Below are 20,935 nucleotides of genomic sequence, written 5' to 3'. Positions count from 1 at the left end.
GCAGGCGATGATCTTGGTCATTTCAACTTGCTACAATAATGTCATTAAAGAGAATGTATGCAAAGTCTAGAGGGTCCATAAGCCGCTAGAAATTTTGTGTGGCAATCTTTAATCCAAACAGCATTCTAAGAAATTCAATAAGTCCGAACGGGGTAAATAACTGCTGTTTTGTGAATGTCACCTTTATGAATCAGTATTTGGTTATATCCCTTTATCAGATCAACCTTGGAGAATATGCGGCAATGATGTAAATAGGTGGTGAAATCTTGTAGATGAGGAATTGGGTACCTGTCGGGTGTAGTGACATCATTAAGCCTATGGTAATCACCGCAGGGTCTCCATCCACCTGTCGTCTTAGGTACCATGTGCAATGGTGATGCCAAAGGTCTGTTGAAGTGTCAAATGATACCCAGATCTTCCATTGCCATAAACTCTGCCTTGCAGCAATTTATCAGGTATAAGATGACGAGCCCTGGCATGAATTGATGGCCCTGAAGTGTCTATGCAATGAGACACACTATGGGCTGGTTTCGAGGCATTGAAATTAGGAGTGAGATTATGGGGAAATTCATTGAGCAGGGCAGCATAGACATCCTTGTGCAGCATATGCACCCCGTGCTGGGAAACTCTCACTTTGATGCATACCAGTGGGTATGTCTGAAAGGTGGTGGCATGAACCAATTTCTTCTGTTTCACGTCTACCAGCAAGTCATGGGATCGTAAAAAGTCCACATCCAAAATAGGTTGAACAACAGAAGCTAAGATCCAATTCCAATGGATTGTGGTCCCACATATTCCAATTGTGATCCATCGTATGCCAAAGCTGGGAATGGCAGATCCATTCGCCGCACGAAGAGCCAGGTGTTGTTTTTTATGCATCCTTTCAAAGTAAGTCTGCAGGAGTAAACTAAGCTCAGCACCTGTGTCTACAAGAAACTTGCACTTACCCACATCACCTTGAAGATACAATAGGCCTGTATTTGCGCCAGATGCCGAGGTCGCTACTGGCAGCCAGTTCTTTCGTTTCCCGCCTTCTTCCTGTAATAGGTACATGGCTGGACAAATATATCAGCATTTTCCCCAACGGCGATGGTAAAAACACCACTCTCGACGTACATCAGCACGTTCCTCCTTCTTTGATAGGACTGCAGGTACAGGAGGCTCATAGGATGCAGGAGATGTATCTGCTGCTAAAACGTGCTTTATTTGAGCACACTCTTGTGTAGGTGTACGATAGAGCCTGTCAGCCTCGCGTGCTATGTCATGGGGACGGCAAAAATCCATGTTAGCAGTGGGTATGGTGACGCGAGCTGGCAGCTTTGATAGGAATAAGGTTTCAAAAAGAAGGCAATGAGAATGACCATCTGCCAATGCCAGCATCTCATTCATTAGGTCTGATGGACTCCTGTCATCCAGGCCTTCCATGTTCAAAAGCCACACGCCACGCTTATGCCTTGTCAATTCCAATGTATCCAGAAGAAACTGGCGGAACCTGATGTACTGGTTCTCTGCAGCAGGATTGGCAATAAATTTGCACACTTAAGATGCAGTAGCAGTGTCCAACACGCCTACGACATGCCAGAACTTTGTGTCCTCCTCCATTATGCCCTGAAGACAAACTGGATTTCAGCCTGAATAATACAAACCTGTGGTTGATGTGTCCAAAGGGGTGGCAAATGAAGTCCAACTGTGTTAACTGCCGCTGCACTGTAAATATGTCCATTATGACTGGAGATTCAAATTTCAGTTGAATCTTGCAGTCGGGGTCACCAACTGTAGCGGCCACTATGGTAGAGCTACTTTTTTTCTTTGGCTTGGCTTCGCGGATGAAGATTTATGGAGGGGGTAAAAGTCCACGTCAGCTGCAGGCTCGTTTGTGGCTGACAAGTCCGATGCGGGACAGGCAGACACGGTTGCAGCGGCTGCAGGGGAAAATTGGTTGGTTGGGGTTGGGCATTGGGTTTTTCCTCCTTTGCCTTTTGTCAGTGAGGTGGGCTCTGTGGTCTTCTTCAAAGGAGGTTGCTGCCCGCCAAACTGTGAGGCGCCAAGATGCACGGTTTGAGGCGATATCAGCCCACTGGCGGTGGTCAATGTGGCAGGCACCAAGAGATTTCTTTAGGCAGTCCTTGTACCTTTTCTTTGGTGCACCTCTGTCATGGTGGCCAGTGGAGAGCTCGCCATATAACACGATCTTGGGAGGGCGATGGTCCTCCATTCTGGAGACGTGACCCACCCAGCGCAGCTGGATCTTCAGCAGCGTGGACTCGATGCTGTCAACCTCTGCCATCTCGAGTACTTCGACGTTAGGGATGAAAGCGCTCCAATGGATGTTGAGGATGGAGCGGAGACAACACTGGTGGAAGCGTTCTAGGAGCCATAGGTGATGCCGGTAGTGGACCCATGATTCGGAGCCGAACAGGAGTGTGGGTATGACAACGGCTCTGTATACGCTTATCTTTGTGAGGTTTTTCAGTTGGTTGTTTTTCCAGACTCTTTTGTGTAGTCTTCCAAAGGCGCTATTTGCCTTGGCGAGTCTGTTGTCTATCTCATTGTCGATCCTTCCATCTGATGAAATGGTGCAGCCGAGATAGGTAAACTGGTTGACCGTTTTGAGTTTTGTGTGCCCGATGGAGATGTGGAGGGGCTGGTAGTCATGGTGGGGAGCTGGCTGATGGAGGTCCTCAGTTTTATTCAGGCTGACATCCAGGCCAAACATTTTGGCAGTTTCCGCAAAGCAGGACGTCAAGCGCTGAAGAGCTGGCTCTGAATGGGCAACTAAAGCGGCATCGTCTGCAAAGAGTAGTTCACGGACAAGTTTCTCTTGTGTCTTGGTGTGAGCTTGCAGGCGCCTCAGATTGAAGAGACTGCCATCCGTGCGGTACCGGATGTAAACAGCGTCTTCATTTTTGGGGTCTTTCAGAGCTACTAAAGAAATACAAACATACGCCGGAGTAGTTAATTCAAGACTGGTTTATTGAAGCTTTACAAGTGGCTTTTATTCCCTGCCTGTACCTGGCTCCATGGGATGGCTGCTGGTCCACGGGTCCAGCAGGTTTAAATTGAGACTTGTTAAGGTCCGTCCCTCGGCACTCATTGCTGCTAGCATGCCAGCCCTTAGGTAAGTCTGTGCAATGCACTCACGGTGGCGGTTCGCATTACCACACTGAGCGTCTGCTTGGCCCGCTACACAGCCACTACACTATCATTATTTTTTGGAGGGCAGAGATTTTACTTGTATTATAAATTGTATGCTTCTATTCTATATTTTGAGTATAATGCATACTTGATTGTTTAAATAGAGATGTGATTGGCTATGGTGTATCTAGGCGGTTGAAGCTGCTTCTTAGGATAAATCATAGTTTTAGATCTGGAGCCATGGTGCTCTGTTTATACAGAAGGTTCTGCATTTTAAGTACAAAAATAATATAATTTATGGTCCTACTATCATTGTAATATTGCAAAGGGATGCTCACATTGACTTTAAAAATGTTACTCAGGTGAAAGGTAAACATGGGACATGAATGTTGACCAATGATTTATAAATTGTTGGTTAAAATGTAAGGTTAATTTACAGAACCATTATATATGATTGCTCTAATCGTAAATAAATCGTAAAAAACAAGATTTAGAAGTAATTGTTGATAATGTGAAACAAAGCTGGCACTGAACCAGAAACAAAACTATTCCTTATATGGAGACAAAGTCACAACAAGATAACAGAAGGATGTTTGTATAGGCTGATAAAAACAGGTAATGCTGTTCTTACTTTGAGTTGGATGCTCCTGAGCGCAGAACATATGTGCGTGGTAATCTCTGCACACCAATCATATTGATTAAAGGCAACATTATTTGTTTCAGTTGTTTGGTGTTGTTATTTCCTAACAGGATAACTGACATTTACACATACACCAACTGCAACCCCTTAACATATGCATTTCCCAAGGTCAAAGAGCCCTGGTTAGCTCGACAACAACAATTATCATACATTTGAGAATTCTCCACAAAAATAGTACATATTCCCGAAAAAGTCAAAATAGTAGTTGATGCAATTTCTCACTCTGCTCCACTTGAGATTTTGACTATAGAACAAGATATTGATTACACAGCTTTAAGCCATGGCACAAGAACATGGCCATGAGACGTATGTCGATTTGACTGCAATCATAAACATGCAATTGAAAGATGTCCAGTTTAGAGTTAATGACAAAATACTCCTCTGTGGTATGTCATTGGGAACCCAATGCACAGTTGTTCTGGCATCATGGAAATGTCGAGCATTGGACTCCGTGCATTGTCTCTCACATCCATCGATTAGATCTACCATTCATATGGTTTCGGACAGGTTCACGTGGGACTGTCTTAAAAAAAAGATGTTACACAAATGGTGATGTCCTGCATTGCATTTGAAAAAGCAAAGGTTCTGTCCTTCCTTGCAGTTACTCAGTGTTTTGATCATTTCCACGTGGACATCGATTTGATTAATCGAGTCGCCTGTCTGGGGCTCCAGGGCCCAGCAGGAGGGGCAGAAGAAAGCTCACCCGCACCGCCAGCACTTGGTTGCGGCAGGAATAAACACACGCAGGCCGATTCCAGGGTGCACCACTCCATAACTGTGGACAGCGGTCGTAGATCTCCAGATATGGTTCAACCTAAAAGGGGAGGCAGGCTTCTTCAGCCCGGTTAAGCAACCTGCATAGGAGAAGAACACTCCGATATAAAACCTACGACCCAAGAACCTCGCTGCCACGTCCCAGCTTGCTTGGCCATGGCACACGAACCATGGGTGTAAAGGGTGGGGCCAGTACTGCGCACACTGCACTCCACCTAAAAGCTCCTTTGCGCAGGCCCGAGGACATGTCCACGTTCTCCCCCTCAAATGATGCACACAAACTCAAGCTAGCATGCTGGAACATCAGAACCATGCTAGACAAGGCTGACAGCCACCGACCTGAACGTCGGTCTGCCCTCATCACACATGAACTCCTCAGACTCGACATCGACATAGCCGCTCTCAGTGAAGTCCGCCTTGCAGATGTAGGGAGCCTCCAAGAACACGGCGTAGGCTACACACTCTACTGGTCTGGCAAGCCTCAGGCTGAACGACGCCTCCAAACTCAAAAACATCTCAACAGGCCACTCTGACCGGATCAGGTCCATGCGACTTCCCCTTCAAAACAAGCGACAGATCACTCTCATCAGTGTCTATGCTCCAACCCTTCAGGTGGAACCAGCAGAAAAGGACAAGTTCTACACTGATCTGCGCAACCTTATCCAATGCACCCCTACAGCCGACAAGGTTGTCATCCTTGGCGACTTCAACGCTCGCATCGGCAAAGACTCAGAAACCTGGCCAGGAAAGCATGGTGATGGCAAGTCCAATGACAATGGGCATCTCCTGTTGGAGCTCTGCGCAGAACAGCGGCTTGTCATTACTAACACCCTTTTCCAGCAGATAGACAGCCTGAAGACTACCTGGATGCATCTCCGATCCAAACACTGGCACCTCCCGGACTACGTTCTGGTGCGAGGAAGAGACAAACAAGATGTGCTCCACATCAGGGTCATGCCCAGCACGGAATGCCACACTGACCACCGGCTTGTTCGCTGCAAGCTCAACCTTCACTTCAAGCCAAAGTTCAAGAACAATGGAGCCCCTAGAAAGAGGTTCAATGTTAGAAACTTGCAGCAGATGAAGTGAGAAGAAAATTCCAGGCAAACCTCTAAGCAAAGCTCGAGGATGCAAACTGCCTCATGGACACGTCTCCTGAAACCCTCTGGGATCAGCTGAAAATGGCCATACTGCAATGCACTGAAGAGGTACTGGGCTTCTCCTCCAGGAAAACCAAGGACTGGTTTGACGAAAACAACCAGGAAATCCAGGAGCTGCTGGCAAAGAAGCGATCTGCCCACCAGTCTCACCTTGCAAAGCCTTCCTGGCCAGAGAAAAAATGAGCCTTCCATCTCGCATTTAGCCATCTTGAGCGCAAACTCCGGGAGATCCAAATTGGCCATCTGGAGGTACAGCATCAGTTGGCAGTGGAATAAGATGCAAAAGCTCCACAGATGTGTACAGTAAATTCAGGCCCGTGAAATGTGTTTCGCCTCTCAAACATCAACCAGAAAATCCTGAAAATGACAAGCAGACTGATGAGCATGATGATTACAAAAAACAAGAGGATGCTGAAAATCCAAACCTGTTTAATACCTTGTGCCATGTCAATGGGCAGTGCTTTAGGATCAAAGATGCTCAGGCCAACACTTTGGGATCAAAGATGCTCAGGCCAACACTTTGCTTGATGAACTCGAGCACTATGATTAGATATGGATGAAATTTTGGATGTGCCTTATATCAAATTAAGCCACTTTCCTTCACAGAAATGTAGTCCTTTCAAAAAGGCTGCCTTGGAGAGTCAAATAGGCATGAGAGATGATGGCAACAGGTCCTGCTCAGCAGTGAAATCTGAGAACCCTTCAACCAACTTGACACAGTTTTGCATTTTGTCACCAGTAAATAGTTTAGAGTTGAGGAAAGCAAAAGCAATGGCCATAAACCAACAAGGGCAAGCAATTGGAAATTTAGAGGGTTCTCAGTCACCAAATAGCTGTGACACTGCATAATGCTGAAGGCCAGGATAAACACTTGATCAGTGGGACTTCAAGTTTGTTCATTCATCCACGTGGACAAAAAGTTGGCAGTGCAATATCAAACTCTCACACAAGAACATTGTCTCTGCAGTCTGCCCTAGAAGAAGGAAAAAATAGTGGAGTTCCTCAGGGTTCGGTCCTGGGTCCACTATTATTTGTTATATATATTAACGATCTGGATGTAGGGGTGGAGAATTGGATAAGCAAGTTTGCGGATGACACAAAGATTGGTGGTGTTGTGGACAGTGAGGTAGATTACCGTATATTAAAAGGTGATTTAGGAAGGCTGGAGGTGTGGGCTGAGAAATGGCTGATGGAATTTAATACAGATAAACGTGAGGTGCTACATTTTGGAAAGGCAAATTTAAATAGGTCATATACATTGAGTGGTAGACAATTGAAGAGTGCAGAGCAACAAAGGGATTTAGAAGTTATGGTAAATAGTACCCTCAAGGCTGATACTCAGGTAGATGGTGTGGTGAAGAAGGCATTTGTAATGTTGGCCTTCATAAATTGGAGTATTGAATTCAAGAGTAGGGAGGTTATGATGAAATTGTACAAGGCATTGGTGAGGCCAAATTTGGAGTACTGTGTACAGTTTTGGTCACCAAATTATAGGAAAGATATAAACAAAATAGAGAGAGTGCAGAGAAGGTTCACGAGAATGTTGACAGGATTACAGGGTCTGAGTTACAGGGAAAGGTTGTGCAGACTGGGGCTTTTTTTTCTCTGGAGCGTAGAAGATTGAGAGGGGACTTTATAGAGATGTTTAAGATTTTAAAAGGGACAGACAGTGTAAATGTGGATAGGCTTTTTCAATTAAGAAAGGGGGAGATTCAAACTAGAGGACATGGTTTAAGATTGAAGGGGAAAACTTATAAGGGGAACATGAGGGGAAATTTCTTTACGCAGAGGGTGGTGGGGATGTGGAATGAGCTTATGGCAGACGTGGTCGAGGCGGGATCATTGGTTACATTTAAGGAAAGACTGGATCGTTACATGGATAGGAGGGGATTGGAGGGGTATGGACCGGGTGCTGGTCAGTGGGACTAGGAGGGTGGGGATTTGCTATGGCATGGACTAGTAGGGCCGAACTGGCCAGTTCTGTGCTGTAAGTGGTTATATGGTTATATGGTTGACTAGCCTCACCGAACAAACTCAGCTTAGTGCCGACATTGGCGACTTCAGGGGTTTTTATGAGACACTAAAGGCTGTGTACGGCCCCTCACCCCAAGTCCAAAGCCCTCTGCGCAGCACAGACGGCAAAGTCCTCCTCAGCGACAAGATCTCCATCCTCAATCGATGGTCAGAACACTTTCAATCTCTTTTCAGTACCAACCGCTGAGTCCAAGAATCCGCCCTGCTGCAGCTCCCTCAACAACCCTTGAGTCTAGAGTTGGATGAGGTCCTTCTCGGGAAGAGACATATAAGGCAATTGAACAACTGAAAAGTGGCAATGCAGCAGGTATGGATGGAATCCCCCCCCCCCACCCCCAGAGGTCTGGAAGGGTGGCGGAAAAAACTCTGCATACCAAACTGCATGAGTTTTTCATGCTCTGCTGGGACCAAGGAAAGCTGCCTCAGGACCTTCGTGATGCCATCATCATCACCCTGTACAAAAACAAAGGTGAGAAATCAGACTGCTCCAACTACAGGGGAATCACGCTGCTCTCCTTTGCAGGCAAAATCTTCGCTAGGATTTTCCTTAATAGACTAATACCTAGTGTCGCCGAAAATGTCCTCCCAGAATCACAGTGTAGCTTTTGCGCAAACAGAGGAATTACTGACGTGGTCTTTGCCCTCAGACACCTCCAAAAAAAGTTCAGAGAACAAAACAAAGGACTCTACATCACCTTTGTTGACCTCACCAAAGCCTTCAACACCGTGAGCAGGAATGGGCTTTGGCAAATACTCAAGTGCCACAGGTGTTCCCCCAAGTTCTCAACATGGTTATCCAACTGCACAAAAACCAACATAGTCGGGTCAGATACAGCAATGAGCTCTCCGAACCTTTCTCCATTGACAATGGCGAGAAGCAAGGCTGTGTCCTCTCACCAACACTCTTTACTATCTTCTTCAGCTTGATGCTGAAACAAGCCATGAAAGACCTCAACAATGAAGACGCTGTTTATATCCGATACTGCACGGATGGCAGTCTCTTCAATCTGAGGCACCTGCAAGCTCACACCAAGATACAAGAGCAACTTGTCTGTGAACTACTCTTTGCAGACGATGCCACTTTAGTTGCCCATTCAGAGCCAGCTCTCCAGTGCATGACATCCTGTTTTGAAGAAACTGCCAAAATGTTTGGCCTGGAAGTGAGCCTGAAGAAAACTGAGGTCCTCCATCAGCCAGCTCCCCATCATGACTACCAGCCCCGCCCCCCCCCCCCCCCCCCCCACATCTCTATCGGGCACACAGAACTCAAAACGGTCAACCAGTTTACCTACCTCAGCTGCACCATTTCATCTGATGCAAGGATTGACAACAAGATAGACAACAGACTCGCCAAGGTAAATAGCACTTTTGGAAGACTACGCAAAAGTCTCTGGAAAAACAATCACCTGAAGAAACACACAAAGATCAGCGTGTACAGAGCTGTTGTCATACCCACACTCCTGTTCGGCTCCAAATCATTGGTCCTCTACCGCCATCACCTATGGCTCCTAGAACACTTCCATCAGCACTGTCTCCGCTCCATCCTCAACATTCATTGGAGTGACTTCATCACCAACATCGAAGTACTCGAGCTGGCAGAGTTTACAAGCATCAAATCCATGCTGTTGAAGACCCAACTGCGCTGGGTGGGTCACGTCTCCAGAATGGAGGACCATCGTCTTCCCAAGATCATGCTAAATTGTGAGCTTTCCACTGGCCATTGAGACAGAGGTGCACCAAAGAAGAGGTACAAGGACTGCTTAAATAAATCTCTTGGTGCCTGCCAAATTTGACCACCGCCAGTGGGCTGATATCGCCTCCAACCGTGCATCTTGGTGCCTCACAGTTCGGTGGGCAGCAACCTCCTTTGAAGAAGACCACAGAGCCCACCTCACTGACAAAAGACTAAGGAGGAAAAACCCAACACCTAACCCCAACCAACCAATTTTCCCTTGCAACCGCTGTAACCGTGCCTGCCTGTCCCGCATCGGACTTATCAGTCACCAACGAGCCTGCAGCAGATGTGGACATACCCCTCCATAAATCTTCATCCGTGAAGCCAAGCCAAAGAAAGAAAGAACGTGGACATCATTGGTCTTCTTTTGGTTTCAAGTGGATACCGGTATCTATGTCCAATAATGGCATGCTTACATGGTGCCCTAGGCCTTGTCTATTGTAGATTATACAACAGACACTTGTGTTTGGGCATTCCAGTGCATGTTACTTTTGATAGAGGACTACAATTTACTTCTTCAATGTGGATGGCCTTGTCTCACTTACTCGATATGATAATCCATCATACAAATGCCTATCGTCCCCTGGCCAATGGAATGATGGAATGATTTCATTGACATCTCAAGTCAGTCTTGATGGCTTGGTTAAGGGGTATGGATGTGGCTGATGAGCTGCCTTGGGTATTACTGGGCATTAAAACAACTCCAAAGGAGGACTCCAAACTTCATTTGTGAAGCTTGTGTTCGACACACTGTTGGTGGTTTCAGGGGAGTTCGTCCCCTAACATTGCAACCCCAGTGATAATCTTAAAGAACTGTTGAGCAGGTTAACGGACAATGTAGGAATATTGGCTCCTGTACTACCATCGATACATTCAAAACACACTTCCTTTATACTTGAGGTCCTCAAAAACAGAGAATATGTCTTTGTACGAATGGGAACACTTGGTCAACCTTTACAGATACACTTTGAAGGCCCTTTTATGATAATCAGACAAACTAGGCCAACATTTATTTTGGAAATTGGAGGGAATCCACTTTTTTTCTCTATTAACAGGCTTAAACCAGCACATTTGGGCATGTTTTCTCCACTGTAGCAGCCAGCAGTCCTTCACCGAGGTCCACAACCTAAGTGACAGGCAAAATGTTCTGCCAGATCTGGGGGGTGGGGGTGGGGTGGGGCTATAGCAGTGCCAGGCTATACTGCAACTCCCAGAAGGCATTGATCTTGCATGTGACGTCATTGGGTGATGTCAGCATGTGTCCAGTGCTGATTCTGGTTTGTTAAAGATTGCGCAGGTGATGGATGAAGGGTAAATCCATTTGATTCACTCTAGAAACGTCTATCCTTATTTTGTCATGTCCTCTGCGATTCTAGTTAGCACAACACAAGGTACTGGTGAGGCCACACCTGGAGTGCTGTGTGCAGTTCTGGTTTCCATACTTGAGGGAGTCCAGAGGAAGTTAACCAGGTTGATCCTGGATAAGAGGGTGTTGACCTATGAGGAGATAATAAATTTCCTGGGATTATACTCACTCAAATTCAGAAGAATGACAGGAGATCTTGTGGAAATGTATAAAATTATGAAATAGATAGATAATATACAAGCAGAAACAATTATTTTCACTGAAGCTGAGACGAGAAATATGGGACACAGCCTCAAGATTCAGGGGAGTATCTTTCATACAGAGATTAGGAAAAAAATCCTAGAGAATCTGTCATGCGAAGCAGTTAAGGCTTGTTCATTAAACATATTTAAGGTTCAGTTAATTGTATTTTTAAATTAAAAAAAAAAGAAGTAAGGGATATGGGGAAAAGTCAGGTAAGTGGAGTTGAGTCAATGATCAGATCAACCTTATGGTTGTACGGGCTTGATAGCTGACCCCTGTTCCTATTTCTTATATTCGTATGATGCCGCGTCCTTACCCAATATTTAAGATGGGTAATTTACGCGGCTGTGTTTTCAGCCATTCCATTCGGGACTACATAGGATGAGATGCGGTTTAGGTGAGATTTCAACATCTGTTAATCTCAGGAGGACAATTAGTCAATATGCGATGGCGCACACTTGGGACCAGTGTTGAAAAATATAGGAGAGTATCAGATGTGGTTTCTACACATTAAATGGTGGACACCTGGAATTCACTAACAGGAATTGTTGTGTGGTCCATGAACATTGCACGAGTGCAAATAATATTTTAAATTACTTTTCAAAAATACATAAGTACTTCAAGAAAATAGGAAAAATTGAACTCGTGTCTGTAGTTTACGGTCCATTCATAAATCTGACGGCAAAATGGAAGAAGCTGTCTTGGTGCCGCTGCGTGCACGTCGTCAATCGACTCAACATAATTCCTTATGAGACCAGTGTTGTTATGAACAACGTCGTAGCCCAAGGGCCTGAATGATAAAAATAATAGTACTATTAAATCGGAACAATCTCCATGACACTGAGGATGGTGTGTTGTGTTTTCTAACAAACAAATTTCTTGCAACATCCTGCGAAGAGACGTAATATGTCAAAGGAATTCAGCTTTCGTGTTTGTTCACTGTTCTGTGGCTAACGTAACCGACCAGGAACTAATTGAATTTACAGAGTTATTTATACAGTATAAAAGTTAGTTGCAGTTATTTACGCGGGCAGTTTATTTTTTTTCAACGGTATACTGCTTCAAGACGAAAGATGGGATATCCACTAATTTATCATATAACAAGAATCTATTACCCTGTACTTGCAGTGGTAGGTATTCCAGGTGAGGCACAATATCAATGATATTTCATAACACTTCCAATCTATGTCAGATATGTATTGCGATTCTTTTGCTGAATTAATATTAGGAATTGGTTATTGCAACTTATGGATATAGGGTGTATTACCATATATATGATTAATGTCAATTAATGTTTAATTCTGTTTGAGGATTTGAAGTTTGTTTCCATTTATTGTACATTTAAGCATATCAGGCGAATTAAATGTTGTTTGCAATGCCGGCGAACAAATATTGCTGCGCTGCTGGAGCGCTACTCCTCAGGATACTACCGACTCCGAACAGGATTGAAACAGTCTGTTGAAGTTGCCAACGGTGGATAATTTTAACATCCTGAGACAACGGGGACCAGGTGCCCGTGCTCGACAACGGTCTCCAAGGCTTTGCATACTTGGTGGAAGCAGACACAATAGAACGCGTAGACACACTCCGTAGGAGAAGTAAAAACAGATGCGACTAACCAAGATGTCGGTGACCAAGTCTGCGGACAGCCAGTGTCTTCCTGGCTGAAAAACATGCAGTCGGAGAGCTAAAAGCGATTCGATGCAAGAACATTGTTGGCTTCTAGCGACTGGGGACAAAAAATGACAGACACAAGGCTGCGAAATACTGAAAACGTACTGCCGTTGTAGCAGATATGGGAACCAGGATGCGCCGAAGACAAATGAGCGTTTGAGAAACAAACAGAATTAAAAATAAAAACCCTAATGAAATGCACAATTATATGTTCGAGTGAAGATAAAATTATACTAATCTCTTCACTGTATCACCCGTTTACGGCAAGTCAGCCACAGAAGGAAACAAAGATGAACCAAGCTTTCGAGTCAAGAGCCAGTTGTAAATACGCTGCTCCTACTAATAACATGCATTAACTCCAATTTATCCATAATGGATGACCTCTCTGGGGAAGGTGACCAGATCCAAGTTTTACGCACTAGAGGTCGGTGAACCGCATCCAATCGCGCTCAGCGCAGTCGGGCTGGTAGCTGTTGGTGATCAACCATCAGCGACCTGATTATCACTGGTATAACACTGCACGTAAAGGCATGGTGATCAGTTTAATATATTAATAACTAATAGGTCGATGGATACCTGAATGAAAAGGTCAATCCCGAAATGTCGCTTATGTATTTTCATCTTTGCTCCGTAAAGTACGCTGTTTGACCTCTTGAGTTGCTCAAGCATTGCGTTTTTCTGGTAGAATAACATTTGAGTTCCCGTTCTCCGATTCTTAGCCAGACTGGTCTGACCGTCGTTGAGAAAATGTGTACCCACAGTGCGTTCTCACGGAGATATATCAAGTGAAACCGATCGCGTTTATCCCTGCTGAAATATACACTTTTGTTGTCTCGTTACAGTGAATCTATTGGCGATTGTGATTTTCTACCGGAGAAATTGTGGTCTCTCAAAATTCATCACTTACTACTTGGTGGGAATGGCTGTGGGCTGTTGTCATCGGTGTTGTATTGGAAAATATTAATGATATGATTGGGTCGCGAAGGAACTCTCCCTGCAGAAAGCGTAAATGTGGCTCGTGATGAGTTCGCGTTGTTGGAAACCATAAGTCGCGCAAATGGTTGAATTCGCTGGATGATGGTATGAGCGAAATCCTGTCGTCATATATGCATTAAATAAAGGCGATGGAGGTGAGAGCTGTTAGTTAAGGGGAAGCCATATTTTCTAAACAAAGAGTACACATATTTCCTGGAAGGTTTCGTTATGGGACCATCACCGATCTCCTTATTTCCTCGATCATAGCATCATATCTTATATCTAGCTCAAATCTCTTATGCGTTTAAATGGGGGTTAAAGATCGTGTCTATTTTTATGTAATCTCACCGAGCAAACATTCATTTCACAATGACAGATAAAATCGTTAATTAAAAAAAATAATTTTAGTTGAGTCATGTTTGATCGGATGGAGAGGATAATCAAAGTAATTGTCTCAGTAGATCTCTTATGTTCCATAAGTGTTTGCTGAGCCAGGACGTAAACACAAGTAGAAGGTTCTACATCACTGTCTCATGGATATCCAGCAATCTATGTCGTTGCGTGAATTTACCAGCCTCTGATTGCAGCCGTCAGGGGCCATAGTGAGGCAGTGATTATAGCGTGTAAAGCTCCCTCTTCTTGCTGCTGCTAATGTATTGTGGAGTCGCTGTCGTGACACCCTGCACAAATTCTGCCTCTGTTGATTATTTTCCCTCAATCTCTTCGGTTATGACGCTGCAGACATGTTGCTCTAACTTATAGGTGTTGCGGTGGTTTGGTGTATTTTTTTTACAATCTGCATAGATTTTGCTGTTCAAACTTGCACAATTTTCTCTCACATTCTTGGTGGCTATCGTTTCAAGCCTGATTCACATGAATACATGTGAATACATCAACCATATAGCACGACTCAAAACTCCGCACACCTTTTTCTAGGTGCTTTCCTGATCATTTCCGACTCATGCGCCAGTTCTGCAATCAATCCCAAAAAGAAAAAAATATTTCGTTCGCTTGTTGAAATGTAAATTTTTGTTACCTATCAGGTTTTTTTTTCAGTGTAATTGTGTTAGAAATTAAAGTACCTTTAAAGAAATTGCTGGAGACAAAAATTGAGAACAAAGAACATTTATTACTACAACAATGCAAAGTTGGGTGCTTCCCCTTACCCTGGGAATACACACACATACTGGGGCTCACCCAACTTTTATACAGTCAATTTCAGTATCAGAATGCCCTCCCCCTTACATTCTTCTGCCCCCTGGATGGGTTTGGCATAGGCAATCCTTCCTGCCTACGTGCAGTTTCAGTACACTTGGAGGACCAGGGGGTATCCTGTGGGTGCCCCATCATGTCATTGTCCTTATTCACACCTTCCTGATTCTCTGGGCTACAGTCTCTTGATATGCAGAGTTGACTCATTCTATCTAGGGTTGGCTAATTTCATATGTATAAATCTGTGTATGTTTAGCTAATTAGAAATGTATGACTTGGTACTTCTGTCCAGGGCTAGGAGACCCTTATCTGATCCAGACTACCTCAACTTCCTACATTCTATTGTACCTTACCATTCCTTATCTTAGTCCTATGGTCTTGTCACAAAGACTAGAAGATTCTTATGTTAATCGTGCTGACTCTGCTTTCCTGCATCCTAAGCCCCAAGCTTATCCTGTTTGAACTGGTTACAGCCATTTTACTGATGAACTTTAGTTTCTTCCATGTTCATAATTTTAGATCAATTTTCCCATCTCTCACAATTGTATATATATATATATATATATATATATATATAAAATTCCACTCGCCCATTCTACCGCCGCGGTCGAGACGTCCGGCGCTATTTTCAGTTATTTGGATGGTCGACGTTTGTTGGCTATAGCGACCAAACTCCAGCTCGTAATTATGCGGTTGAATTCAGATATTCCCATCGGTAATGTTGGGAATATGCCAGAAAATCTTTCATTCTGGTGTGCTCCTCTGCGCCAGCTACAGTTCACCAGCAAGGACGACGCATGTTGGCTTTCTACTCAGTTTATTAACACGTTGCGCACAACGTGGAATCGAGGAATGGACACCCATAAAGCACAGATTAATACATTTCTCAGAAAATTTAAGATTTAAATCAAGATGTCCACTATTTCCCATTTTTTAAAGAAACAACACGGTACCCTTGATTAGAAGGAGATGTAGATTAGACTTCATTTTTAGGATTCTTGTGTATCAATTTCTATTATCTTGGAAAATGAGAGTTTAACGTGATTATCATAGATTAATACAATTATTTTTTTTCTTATGCGGATAAAGCAACTGTCAATATATTTCCATTTTTTTAGGATTTCTGTGTATGTGAGATGACTAATGTGTTTTCCTTAAAATTATAAACTCAATAAAGCTATTTTTTAATCAATATTTGAAGCCCTTGAACACGTCTTTTTTTTCCCTCTCTGCAGTTAATTTAATAGCGATTTGCATTCTCTGTCGGGGAAAATGTGGTCTTTCCAAATGCGTGAGTCGATACCTCGTGGGAATGGCAGCTGCGGATTTAATGGCTGTTGTCATTGGCGTTATCCTGGACCAGGTTAATAATATCTATTCTTATGCTCGTTCACTGATGCTAACGCCGGTGTGCGCAACGATAGTTGTTCTGAGACATACAGCCATGGACTGTTCCGTTTGGTTCACAGTTGCATTTACGTTCGATCGCTGTATCACAATTTGTACTCGAACACTGCGGGAACGATTGTGCACAAAACGGATTGCGACTGTCGTGATGGTAATTGTCGTGATAGGGAGCTGCGTAAGGTGTGCTCCATTTTACTTTGCAATTGATCCTTTGGTCATCATTGACAACGTGCCATGGCGCTGCATCACCACCCATGAATATGTAACTTCTTCGTTTTGGAAAACATTCCAGCTGTTTCATGTCATCATTACGCCCGTGTTGCCGATAGGGTTTATTGTGTTATTCAATGCTTTGACTGTCAGCTTTATTGTAGCAGCGAATAACGCGCGTCGGGCGCTGCGGAAGAAAAGCGAGAACCAGAACGATCCAGAGGTGGAGAACAGGATAAAGTCAATGATTTTGTTATTCTCTGTGTCAGCGAATTTTATTTTATTATGGATTCCCATTGTTGTATATTACATGAATTGGCAATTTCCTAATTATTTTTACACGGACAGATATTTAAACACTCCAAGTTTTATCCTGCAACAATTCGGGTACATGCTGCAATTCCTCTGCACCTGCTCCAATACGTGCATTTATGCATTTTCAGTCAAGAGATTCAGAGAGGAGCTGAAGAATGGTTTTAAATATCTCTTTACATTTAATGGACAGCTTTCCAGCTAAAGTGCAAGTCTCATTGCAAATTCTGTGAGTGTTTTGAAAATATTGCGAAATAAAATTGTGTACATTGGACGTCTATTGCGTGGCATGGAAATTTAAGTATATCAAATATTTGATAGCGGTGATGTTAGTATTACATTGTGAATTATATTTATAATAATTAGTTAAAAGCGAGAATCTGGACAACTAACTGATTGCTTGTTATGTGGTAGTTTCATCTGTAGAATTCTATTGTAAATCAAAGAATGTTCGATATCTGGAACACTTCTACATAATTTCTGATAATGGGAGAAATTAATTTGGGAAATGAAACCATGGAACCCCTTTTCCGCACATACTTTACGGCTTCACATAGATTGTCCACTGTGTATACTCAAGGTTATTATTGATGGCTCTTTCTGGCTTTAACACAACTTTGTTGTTTCGGCTAAAATAACTATAAACTGAATATTGCTGCATGTAGCAGTAATTTATCCATGATGTGTACAGCAATGTACTCTCAATAAAGGGCTTCGTTGCTTATTTTTCCGTTGTTTTGGGTTATTTAATCTCCCTGTTGCAACCTAAGTAAAATGGTCCCGACCTTGGCCCCATGTCACTCTCGGACCAGTCGCCTTCTTGCTTGTGAGAGATGAGAAAAACTGATATTGCAATATGAACATGAAGAAATGAAGAAAATAAAATTGATACATAAGTAAATGAATGAAGCCAGTACAAACAACATGAGACATGGATATTAGAAGGCAGGAAGCTGACACTGTCTGAGTAAGATAAGAATCTCCTAGAGAATCAGCAAGTTCACTAACTGAAGGAGATAAGGACAGACAATTGATGATAGAAGTAGAGTTAGTCTGAACGAGATAAGGGTCTCCAAGCCCCAGATAGAATTAGCAAGGCTTGCATAAATAATTAGAAAACCTTAGACAGTATTAGCCAGTTCTACATATGTAATTAGTAAGCCATACACAGATTTATCAAGTTATGCATATTTAATAAGTAAACCCTAGACAGGATTTGCGAACTCTGCATATGAAGGGACTGTAGCTCTGAGAGTTGGAAAGGTCTGAATGGGGACAAGGGCAAGGTTATGAATAAGGACAATGGGGATAATGACATGAGAAGACACCGACAGGATACCCCCTGGTCCTCCAAGTGCACAGAAACAGCACGTAGGCAGGCAGGATTGCCTAATGCCAAACCTCTCCAGCAGGAGGCAGAAGAATGTAAGGTAAACTGTATAAAAGTTGGGTGAGCCCCAGTGTATGTGTGTATTCCCAGGGTAAGGGGAAGCACCGAACTTTGCATTGTTGTATAATAAATGTTCTTTGTTCTCAATTTTTGTCTCGAGCAATTTTTTTAAAGGTAATTCTGTTTCTAACAAATTGGGACTCGTCCGGGATCACACTCCCTCCACTGACAGAGTGCCCGACGACGAGAGTAGGTGCACCCCAGCTGATTCAGCTGGACTCACGGACGACGGGTGGCTGGTCAATGGAAGAAGCGAGTGATATCGAGAAGAGGCATTGAGAACAAACGATGGAAGGAAGCATGCTAGAGCATTGCTACTGGAACTCGGTAAGAGGAATTTTACTTTCCTATCAGTATGGGAAGTGTGGGTAGCAAGGAAGAGAGTCCTGGTAAAGGATGTGAGAATCAGATAACTACGTACAGCCCGCTTGGGTTGATGTTATCTGAGTAGGGCACGGGAAGGACCCGTGGAAAGGACAAACTGACCATGGTCAGGTATTGTTGTATAGAATGGGTTAAAAGCCTGGTTAAAGGGAGCTCCATGTACTGGCCAAAGCTCGGATTCGAGGATGACTGGATGTGTCAAGGTTTGAACATCTGGCTCTATCAAAACCAGAGAGATAACCCTGAGAGCAGGGAATATGCAGCCTGCTGGCTCAGGGGATCATGTAATCAATTGGTTTTGAAAGAAAAAAGAGTACAAGGACAAGAGAGAGGAGGAACCTTTTGTCCCTGAACCACATGGGTGGGATGTGCTTACATTCTCTCCCTCCACCTTATGTTCCTCCTATGCCGGCTCCTATCTTTCCTCCCCCTCCTATGCCCTACCCTTCTGCACCTTCCCCTCCTCCCCCACAGCTAGAGAAAAGAGAAGAGAATAGGAGTGGTATGATGACTCGCTCACAAACCACTCGATTACCACCTCTGTTGACAGGAGAGAGAGAGGTAACTTTAATTCAGAACAGTGTGAGACTCTTCAGGAAGAAAGGGCAGAACCCATTGATTCATTTCCCAGGGAGCAGGAACCCAGATCTAATAAGCCAGAAACCAACTGGATGAGACCACTGCGGAAGTTCCAGTGGGAGAGGGTCCCGGTTTCGTAAATGTGCCCCTGACCAGTACTGAAGTGCGTAACTTTAAGAAAGAACTGACCTCCCTGATAGAAGATCCCCAGGGATGTACCGAACAGTTAGACCAATTTTTGGGATCAAATATATATACTTGGGATGAGTTAACATCTATCTTTAAGACTCTGTTTACTTTGGATGAGCGTAGAATGATCCGCCAGGCAGGGATTAGAGTCTGGGATAGGGATCACCAAGGGGGACCAGATGCGGTACCTGGAGAAACTAAATTCCCCTTGGCTAGACCTAATTGGGATAAAAATACCAATGATGGTCGGGTATTGATGGAAGAATACAGGGTTAATTTGATGAGGAATCAAGGAATCTGTCCCAAAGGGACAGAATTTCAAGAAAGCCTTTGAGGTTCCCCAAGGTCCCAAGGAGACCCTGCATTTCTGAATAGATTGCACATGGCAATACAACAATATGGGGGTCTCGACATAGAATCCCCAGCAGGGGAACAATTGGTACTAACAGGTTTTGTTACCAACTCAGCCCCAGACATTAGAAGAAAATTACAAAAGACGGAAAATTGGCATGAGCAAGAAATTACCCAGCTTCTACAGATTGCACAAAAAGCATTTGTCCAGAGGTCTGAGGATAAGCAGAAAGGAAAGGCGAAAATTTTAATGTAAGCAGTTAAAGGAATAGTAGATGAGTAACATGAAAAAGGCAGGGACTGTATGCCAGCTCCTGGATGTTGGGAGAAGTGCCGGGAGTGGGAGAGTAGAGACCAGAGATAATTTCATAAATCATGACTTCCCACTTCAGTCACTGACCAATATTGATTAAAATTCATGCTAAAATTTAAATGTCATAAATGATTGTTTATCAATTCTGTAGAATGAGCGAATTTAACTACCAGTTAATTCCAATTTATGAAATAAATTGTATTCAAATGTGATTTTGCACAGGGAGTACCTGAGAGTTGAGTAATGTTATAACATTTGCAGGGAGAAATGTTTGCGCAAATAGGGTGAGTTCTATACATCTTAACTTTAAGTGTATGTGAGATAAAGAAAGGATCTGATGTGTAAAGTGGCTGGATCAGCCAGTTGAAGGGGGAGTGTGCATGTCCCTTTAAGCACGTTGTGGCTCTAATGAATTGTATGCTGTTCACTTGAAACTGAGGCTCCAGGCTCCTCTCTTGCAGTTAGAGGTATGGAGCCCTATCAATAGATTTAGTACATTTCTTCTACACATTCAGCAGTCAAGGTCCATGAGTTTAAAGATCACCCACCTCTGGAGAATAAAGATACCTCTGGGGATTCCCATAAGTTTAATCATTCATTTCTCTGGTGCATTTTCCTCCGGAGTGAAATTAATGCCTCAGCACAATTTCTCTGTATTGCCGCTGTTATTTAATTCATGATAACTCCTCCCCCCCCCCCCCACATTCATCAGGTTTATATTTAAATCCGGTA

The 20,935-nt window shown here is 43.6% G+C and overlaps 1 protein-coding gene across 1 annotated transcript; it reads left to right on the top strand.

Moving 5' to 3' along the window:
* The first annotated feature begins 4,115 nt into the window (after positions 1 to 4,115).
* Positions 4,116 to 17,142, top strand: LOC138746612 (probable G-protein coupled receptor 139). The gene is made up of 2 exons (XM_069904904.1): positions 4,116 to 4,221; positions 16,244 to 17,142. The coding sequence occupies exons 1-2, from the start codon at positions 4,116 to 4,118 to the stop codon at positions 17,140 to 17,142; spliced, it is 1,005 nt and encodes a 334-aa protein (XP_069761005.1).
* The last annotated feature ends 3,793 nt before the right edge of the window (positions 17,143 to 20,935 follow it).

This window comes from Narcine bancroftii, chromosome 12 (assembly GCF_036971445.1).
Source record: "Narcine bancroftii isolate sNarBan1 chromosome 12, sNarBan1.hap1, whole genome shotgun sequence".
Classification (NCBI taxonomy): domain Eukaryota; kingdom Metazoa; phylum Chordata; class Chondrichthyes; order Torpediniformes; family Narcinidae; genus Narcine; species Narcine bancroftii.
The sequence above is the reverse complement of the archived record's forward strand: the minus strand, read 5'-3'. Positions and strand labels throughout refer to the sequence as shown.